At 39.5% G+C, this 9242-nt stretch overlaps 1 protein-coding gene across 2 annotated transcripts in view; it reads left to right on the top strand.

Annotated features, from left to right (window-relative positions):
* The window catches only part of Rad18 (RAD18 E3 ubiquitin protein ligase), an 87555-nt gene that overhangs the window by 38610 nt on the left and 39703 nt on the right, over positions 1 to 9242 (top strand). For both annotated transcript variants that reach the window (XM_013010563.1, XM_013010564.1), the window contains 2 exons: positions 3316 to 3414; positions 6365 to 6536. In XM_013010563.1, the coding sequence (XP_012866017.1) occupies positions 3316 to 3414; positions 6365 to 6536 (271 nt within the window). The remainder of the gene's footprint in view (positions 1 to 3315; positions 3415 to 6364; positions 6537 to 9242) is intronic.

Here is a 9242-nt window from a genome sequence, read left to right on the forward strand (position 1 = left end):
GAGCGCTCTACCACTTGAGCTACAGTGCCACTTCCGGTTTTCTGGTGGTTTATTGGAGATAGGAGTCTCACGGTCTCTCCTGCCCAAGCTGGCTTTGAACTGCGATCCTCAGATCTCAGCCTCCTGAGTAGCTAGGATTACAGGCGTGAGCCACCAGCGCCTGGCTTTTGCCTTTTTTTTTTTTTTTTTGGTCGGTAGTGGGGCTTGAACTCTGGGCTTATGCGCTTTCCCTCAGCTCTTCAGCTCAAGGAGAGCACTCTACCACTTCAGCTACAGTGCCACTTCCGCTAATGATACTTTTGAGTAGATAGTTCATTAGAAGGGACAAGAAACAGTAAGCAAACTAGTACACAAGTGATCACCAATCACTGCTTCACAGACAATATGGAGATTGGGAATAAACATAAAAGACTAAGTATGCTCACGTGAAATGTATATCCCAGTAGGTAAAATGTATAGTGGTTATTTAGTGATAAGTGCTCTCAACACAAAGTGAAGGAGTTGCTAATTTAGCTTTGATGAGCAGAAAGGTTGCTTCCAGAGGTGATGAAATCAGAAAAGGCCACAGTATGGTCTTGTCTGGTGAGACAGAAGCAGAGTAGGTAGAAACTGTTGTCTTCCAAAGTATGTGTGCCATTGTTTCCTGTCAACAACAGTGGATGCAAGTTCTAATGCTTTGCATCCTCATCAGTAGTCCTATCTGTGCACTGAGCTTCACTATTTGCGTAGGTGTAGAGTGTTGCCTTGTTTTAACTTGTAGCTTCTTTCTCAGGCATCTTGTGATACCCTTCTTTTCCACCTGTGTGTCATCGTTGGTGAGGTATCTGAGTCTTTAAAAGTAGTTTGTTCAGCTGGGCACCAGTGGCTCATGCCTGTAATCCTAGCTACTCAGGAAGCTGAGATCTGAGGATTGCAGTTCAAAGCCAGCTTGGGCAGGCTTTGAGAATCTTATCCATGAGAATCTTACCTCCAATAAACCACCAGGAAACGAAGTGGTGCTGTGGCTTAAGTGATAGAGTGCTAGCCTTGAGCTGAAGAGCTGAGGGACAGTGCCCAGGCCCAGACTTCAAGCCCCATGACCACCACCACCAACAACAAAAAAAATGGTTTATTCATTTTCTTATTGCTGAGTTTTAAGAATTCTTTGTATATTTTGGATGATAGTCTTCTTAAAATCAGATGCATCTTTGACATTTCCCCATAGTTTATGTCTGTTCTTTTCATTTCACTGATATTCTATCTGAATAAATATGAAAACAGGTCTTGAAATGATTAGTAGATTCCAGGGCTTGTACTCTGGACAAAGAAAATCCAATTTAGGGACAGAAACATTACGTAATCCTTTAAATAGAAGCCAAGTAAATAGTTGAAAAAGTGAATACCCATTAATGACAAAAACTTTCAGTTAGCTCGGATTTCTTCAGTTTGATAAAGTCTACCTCTACAACAGCTACAATTAATATACAGTGGTAAAACTGTGAATGCCTTTCCTTTACTTGGAACAGGGCACAAATGTTGATTCTTGTCAGCTTCATTCAGCATTTTACTATAGGTCCTCAGCAGTGTGATTTGGCAAGAAAGAGAAAAAAAAAATATGCTCATCTGCATATTGGAAGAGACAAAGCTTTTACATTATAGACAGCATGTTTATCATTCACAAGTGATTCAAATAATAAATATGTGCCAATTAAATATTGTGAAAATGAATGACGTTTGAAAAGACACTTAAGAAAATGAAGAACCAGGCCACAAGTTGGAAAAAATATCAAAGTTTGTAAAGTCTGGTGGGTGTTTTGTTTTTGTTTTTGTTTTTATTTTTTGGTGGGTCACAGGGCTTTAATGCAGGGCTTAGGCCCTGTCCCTGAGCACTTTGAGCCACTGCTCCATTTCTGGTTTTTGAGTGGTTAGAGTCCCATGAAGACTTTTTTTGTTCAGACTGGTTTTGAAGCACGATCCTCAGCTCTCAGTAGCTAGGATTACAGGTGTGAGCCACTGGCACTTGGTTATTTATTTATTTATAATTTTAGTGAATGAAAAAATTTGGCTAGATTGTTCATCACGAGATGTTCAAATACAAAATGACATGGAAACATGTAGTTAAATTTATTAGTCAATAACCTTTAGTAGACTACAAGTGAGGTGAAGTGATCTTACACACTCACTTGCAAGGGCAGCAGCAGTTGCTGGGCGGGGTGTGGAGCCGGCATCTAAGCACAGCGAATCCATCTATGTGCAGTCGAAGCATACTTGGTAATGAAAATGAATCACTTTTGGAATACGGAACAAAGGTTTTGGAGTAGCTTGACAAATTTAAGTTTGTTGAATGTGGACTTAGCCATCAGCTCTCACAACTACTTGAGCTACTTAAAACTTTTAAGAGGTAAATTCAGGACTTGTAGCCAGCAGAACAGAGATGTTTACACTCTAGAGTACTCCTTGCCAAGTGGCAAATCTCCTAAAACGAGGTGAAGAGATGAGAGGGAACAATTTTATTAGTCATAATCGGTGACATTATTCACTTTCTGTAGATATTAGATTTCTTGGGCCAAAGCCAAAGCAGTAGCTGCCATGTAGCTTTGCTTTCCAGCTTCACAGCTGTGGGACAATTAGATTTAAACCAGAAAAGGAAAATCTCTTTTTCTCAATTTGGAATTTTATTACTTTGCAAGATAAAGGCATTAAGCCTCCTTAATATTAATGCGATTACTTTAGCAAATTTCTTACCCACAAATCTGTTTCATGGTAGCCTGAAAAAGAAAAAAATGGAGAATTGCCAGGTGTTGTAGCTCATGCCTATAATCCTAGCTAATACTTAAGAGTCTGAGCTCAAAGGCTCTTAGTTTGAAGCCAACGCCCGGCAGGAAAGTCCTTCCTGTCCTGGAAACTTATCTCTGGTTAACCACCAAAAAGCTGGAAGTGGAGTTGTGGTTCAAATGATAGAGAGCTAGCCAGGAGATAGAGAAGCTCAGCTAGCATCCAGCCCCTGAAGTCAAGTCCCCAGGCCTGGCAAACAAACAAACAAAACTCTCTCCTTAGGGTGGGGTTCAGGAAGAAACCTAAAGTAGCCGACAAAAGTGATAGATAGCTTATTGCCATGTTTATATTTGGGGAAGGGATAGAGAAAGAGAAAGAGGCTTCTGTGGTCCCTCTAGTCTTTTGTCTTCTGCTTGGCAGCTTTTGCCGTAGCTGTGTTTCTTTCCTGAGGCGACGCTGCTGTGCTGCTGAGCTAGCTCGTACTCCTCTTGACACTCAGTCCATCACTTAGGGATGGTTTGCTTTCTTCACCCATCACTTATGAGATCATTTTAATTTCAGGTAAAAAACATCAGAATGAATTTCAGCTTCTGGTGGATCAGGCCAAGAAAGGATACAAGAAAACTGGTTGGACATCAGAAAACAAAGCAACGGGAAAAGGTGAATCTGCAAGAGGGCTCCTATCTGGGTGCATGGGTGAGAGATTATTCAGAACAAACATATGAAGTTCATTATTTATCTTTAATATAAAAAGAAAGTAAAACCAAGAGAATTTACTCTGGAGTTACTAGGTATTTGAAATGGGAAAAAGTATCTTTAGATATACTTCAGGTAGCAGTTGTTGAATATAAACTAAGTTTATTACTCTGGGAAAAGTGATTCAAAAAAATGTCCTGAAGAAACAATCTCTAAAGTCTATCTTCCATGCAGTTAATGAAAAAATCATAAGTTCCTCAGTAGTTTAACCTTGAGGATATTTTCTAGGTATGGGATTTATTGCTGTAACTACTAAGATGTCCTACAAAGAAAATGAATTATTTTTGTTACAGAACTCTAGTGTTTACTTTAGAGTAATGCAGTCAGTAGCTAATGTACTTGAATGTTCCACAGCCTATGTAGCATGTTATTAATTCTGATTCATTTTATAATTCAAGATTAATATTAGGTTTCTGTTGCCAAGGCCAGTGAACAAAATAATCCATTGTAACGTCTTCTTTCATTTAGCTGTTTGTTTCTCTTGTTTCTCTTTTTGTTTGTCCAACTTCTCTCAGAATTCATGTAGTTTTTTAGACATCTGTTCCTTTATTTTGTTGACAGTTCCTATTATTGTTTTTTGAGCTTATTGTTTGGACTTGCTTCCTTCCTACACTCACTTGAGTCCTTTGCTATAGTGTTACTGTTTTTTAAGAGTGACACATTGTCTTGTTTATTCATGAATTTCATGATCCAGGATTTATGCATCTGGTTTCAGGGTTTGTAGGGACTGAATGCTCTCAGTTGGTGGTTTTTTTTTTTTTTGCAGCTTCCTTAAGATGGGGCAATGGCTGAGTATTTATTGGCTACTCTGAGTATTTATTACTACTCTGGTTATGATCTTTCTTTCTAGATAAATGTAGGATCCAAGGTGTATCTTTGTTCTTTGGTAGGAATAGAAAAATCAAGAGGGAAGGCCTGTTGGAATAACGTTAGGTATTTTGTTCGACAGGGTGGGAAGGGGTGAGAGTTAAGCTTTATAGGAGATGCAAATGGTGAGGTGGAGTGAGGTAATTGGAAGAGGGGAAAAATTAAAATTGTGTTGGGTTGGAGTGCAGTGGAGGTAAAGTTAAGAAAAATGAGTAGGTATGTCACAAGTATCACTCATGATCAAGGAGGAAGGAAGAAAGAAAAAGAAAGAAGGGGAAGAAAAACCGGGAAAAAGACAAATAGGCAAACAAACTAATAAGATGAACAGGAGCAGAAAGCAGAAAATGCAAAACAAAACAAATGAAAGAACAGATGATGCTAATAGTAGTATAGTTTCCAGGTGAGATTTAGGTACTGAGGGAAATTAAGGGGTGGGGGGACAGGTAAGAGTGAGTATGAGTTACTGGTATATGTAGGAAGGGTATAAACAGAGAGGGACTATATGTGAAGGGGATGAAACTCATTTAAAACATTAGACTGAAAGAGGTGATTGGGTTCAGATATGTTGGTTTTGGCTAAGAGGTGATTGCTGTGAATGAATGGGGATATTAGAGAGGTGGGAGTATGAAAGAGACAGACACTGACAGATTGAAAAGATGGATTTGGATAGCATCATACATTCATGCACCTTTTTTATGGTAGTAGGGACTGATTTTAGGGCCTTGAGCCTATTGGACAAGCCCTCTACTATGAGAGCTATACCCTTAGTCAGTCCTCTTCTTTTTAGTTTGTTTATCAGCTAGGGTCTTGTGCTTTTGTCCTAACAAGAGTAGAGTCCTCCTACTTCTACCTCACAGGTGGCTAGGATCACAGGTATGCACCATCTCCTTTGAAGACCTTCATTCTGAGATCTAAGGCTAGATTTGGACAGTCACTGGCTTTAAGTGACCTCAGATTTTTGAATGATGTTCCCAACAGGGCATTTATCTTCTAGAAGCTACTGTACATGGGAAAGAAGAAAAGAATGCAGATACTGTGCAAAAATAAAATTCCTGTTCCCTGGTTTGGCTGCTTGATTGTGTTTTCCTGGCCAGTTGAGTGATACCATGGCCCAGAAGCCTTGAGTCCCTGCGTGACTAGTTCCCTTGAAGGTGCTCTTTGTGAATGTGTTTAGAAGAGGGGATTCTTGACTTTCTGGTGATCCTGGGGTTGGTTCTTTCCTTTCCCTGATGGACCTTGTTTCTGTAATGGTGGCTTAATGATCATCAGGCAACATTAGCTTGCATTTTTGTGATTTGTGGCATTCAAAAGCTTAATTATTTCTGGAAAGTGTATCTTTAATTTCCAAAAAGAAACTTCAGAAACAGAATGTGATAAAGAATTAGTAGAAATACTGTCATGTCTGATTAGTTTTTCTTTTCCATAGTAAATACATCTTATTTCGTAGGTTCAGGAAATACATCTTATTTCCTAGATTCACTATCATGTATTAGTGACAAAGATTGTAGTTTTCTTACTAGCTGATCTTGAATTTTTTGTTATACTTATTAGTGTTCTCTGATCTTGAAAGTATGCAGGTACTTCTCAGTAATGTATAAATAGAAGACCCATTAGAGTTAACTAGGTTTTCCATTGGTTCTTTTGTTTGTTTTTTTTCCTTCCCAGGTACTGGAGATTAAACCCAGAATTTCACTCATTCTAGGCAAGCAGTGTTCTTTGTCCCCTCCCATTTGTGGTACTAAAGGAAATATTAATTTAATCCTGGGAAAACATAAAGTTCGTTGTGGGACTCGGTAACAACACAGTCATGTTGGTTCTTGTGTCCTGGCTGTCATTAGAGTTTTGGAATCTGTGGCATATACTTCTGTTTTTTGTTTTTGAGTATTACTACAAATATTAAGTGTGATGGAAGTTGTTGATTTTGAAGTTTCTCTTCAGTCTGTTTCTTTCCAGTTTTCCATTTATTTATTTTTTTTTCCCTTTTTAGGACAGGAAGATGTTACAGTGAAATTCTCAGATACCACCTTGGTAACAAACCACTCTCTTCAGTCAAAACCAGGCTCCCCAGGGAGATCTGAGCCCGAGGGACCAGATGATTCTTCTGGCTGCACTGATATTCAAGAAGGGGCTCTTTTCTCAGAGTCAGATTCATGTAATAGGTAAGGAACATGTAGCACCTGGTGATTTCACAATTCTATTTCCCATGTATACTGAGATGGTGCTGGTGGTCCAAGCCTATAATTTTCACAGTGGCAAGCTGGGAGCGGGGAGTGTAGTGCCTTGACCACAGAGTGACTCTGTTTTCCACATTCAAGCCTTTGTTTAGGTCATTTTTCTAGAGTTGGGAAAGAACACACGATGGGAAGTGAAATTGTTAGTGACTTGTATGGCCATACCAAATCAAGAAATGGGGTACTGCTATGACAGGCTCTATAGAGGTCATATTATTTCTCTAGTTATGCCAAAAGATAGTCTCTTTTTAACTCCTTTGCCTACACGTATAGTGCACAGTCTTTTTTTTTCTTTTTACAAAATAATGGCCTGCAGAGTCTTCTAAGCTGGAGCAGGACTACAATTCATTTTAGTGTGGGGATGAAGCTGCCTCTAAGGTTGTAATCAATAGCATCTTTTCACTTAGTCCTCAATAAAAATGCATTGCCCCGGCTTGCCAAAACTTGGAAAACAAAAGCATTCCCTTCTTGGTTAATAAGAACAATAAGTTAATTTACAGAAATTTGGACAGGCCTCTTGAACTCCCAGAAATCATCTGACAAGAAGCTATATAAAAATCCAAAATTATTATTAATTTATCATCTGTTTCCAAGCTGGTAAGAGAAGATCAACAAAATAGTAAGAATTTCAATTCTAAAAGAAGCCCTTACAGGAAAAAAATTAAGTTGGCAATAAAACGCGCTTTAATTATTCATATTGAACATACCCATTGAATCTGAAAACAAGGTTATTCTTAGTTGTTCATCTACCACTTTATGAAGGCTTGAATACCATTCTAGCACAAAGAAAACCAACCACTTTTCAACATAACAGGTCGACATTCTGTATGATGAAAAGACTGTATGAAAGAAAATTCTCACAATGTTTCTGTGCACATTAGGCCTACAGCAGCATGACTCCTTTCTTACAGAAAGTATTTTTATACGGAAAAATAGTATGGTTTTCCTGTTTTAAAAAGCCCATTGGGTGGGGTGCTGATGGCTCACACTTGTAGTCCTAGCTATTCAGGAGGCTGAGATCTGAGGATCACAGTTGAAAGCCAGCTCAGGCAGAAAAGTCCGTGAGACTTATCTCCAGTTAACCACCAGTGGCACTGTGGCTCAAATGGTAGAGCACTTGCCTTGAGCTGAAGAGCTGAGCAGGGACAGCGCCCAGGCCCAGAGTTCAAGCCCCACGACTGACCAAAAAACCCAAAAAACATCAGTGTGTCTGGCCATACATCTGTTTTTAGAAGCATGTGTTTATAAATGATTAGCACTAAGTTATCGCTGGCTGATAAAATTGTAGAAGTTTATTCCTCTGGTTTTTCTATTTTTTCACAATAAACCCACATAACATGTACTTTTAAAAAGTACTTTAGAAAATATAGGGCTTTACAATGAAATAAAAAATGATTAGAAAGATGGAAATTTTAATACAAACACGATGCTTCAATATATATAAATAATAAGTATAGTTCTAGAATTATAATTCATAATTAGAATTTATTACCCACAATGGTTAAGTAGTAGAAGAATGTACAGCTTATTTACCAATTACTACACCTTTCAGAAATTACAAGATTGTACAAAATCTCAGCAAAGCCACTTGAGTGTACTGCCTCCACTGAATCTTGACTAGTACAGAAACAAAACTTAGAGAAGATAAACCAAGATGACACACCTCTGATATGCTATGATTTCACTAGAGAAATTCGATTTTGATTGGAGGTGGGGAAAGAAAGGAGTCCCTGTCCCACATTCCTGGAGAGAGAGTGGAATTGGTTGGAGCAGATGTGGGGTGTCTGCATCCCTCTCTATGCCTGTATGTTTCCTGTCATGCCAGCCAGCCAGTGTGTGTGTGTGTGAGAGAGAGAGAGACAGACAGACAGACAGACAGACAGACAGACAGACAGACAGACAGGGAAGGAGGGAGAGAACCTTCTTCCCTTGCTTGCTCACTTGGGTGTTCCTGGCCTCCTCAAATTCCTTTAGTTCCTAGACATTTAGTTTTGATTTGTGTTTTTAATCATGATAGCCCAGGCTCTAGCATAGCTCTTGCCCTTGTTGGGTGTAGGTAGGACACGCTGCCCTGTAGTCTCTCAGAGGAAAGGAAACCTGCCTTGGCTTGACAGAGAAGATGTAGGATGCTGGGAGAGGGGTGGCAGGGAGGCTTCTCAGATGGGCATCCAGAAGGATGAGAAGCTTATGAGTAAAGCAGTGGAATGCGAGAGATGGAGAAAATCAGTGATCGGGGCAGCAGGAAACAGGGAGAGAATTGTAGACACAGTTGATACACAGATGATACACAGATTGCAATCAGACAACCAAAAAAAAAATCCAGACTTTTTAGTGGTAGTCCAGGGGATTAAACTCAAGATCTCATGCTTACTAGGGCAAGCATTCTATTATTTGCACAACACTGCTAGTCCTTCTTGACTTGGGTTTGTTTTCAGGTAGGGTTTCATGCTGGTTCGCTTTGGGCTACAGTTCTCCCACCTTTGCCTGCCAAGTAGCTGGGATTACAGTTGTGTACTACCATGCTTGGAGAAAGCTAAACTTTTTTTTTTTTTGGGTCCGGTCATGGGGCCTGAACTCTGGGCCTGGGCGCTGTCCCTCAGCTCTTCAGCTTAAGGCTAGCACTCTACCACTTGA

This window comes from Dipodomys ordii, unplaced genomic scaffold (genome assembly GCF_000151885.1).
Source record: "Dipodomys ordii isolate 6190 unplaced genomic scaffold, Dord_2.0 Scaffold12, whole genome shotgun sequence".
NCBI lineage: Eukaryota > Metazoa > Chordata > Mammalia > Rodentia > Heteromyidae > Dipodomys > Dipodomys ordii.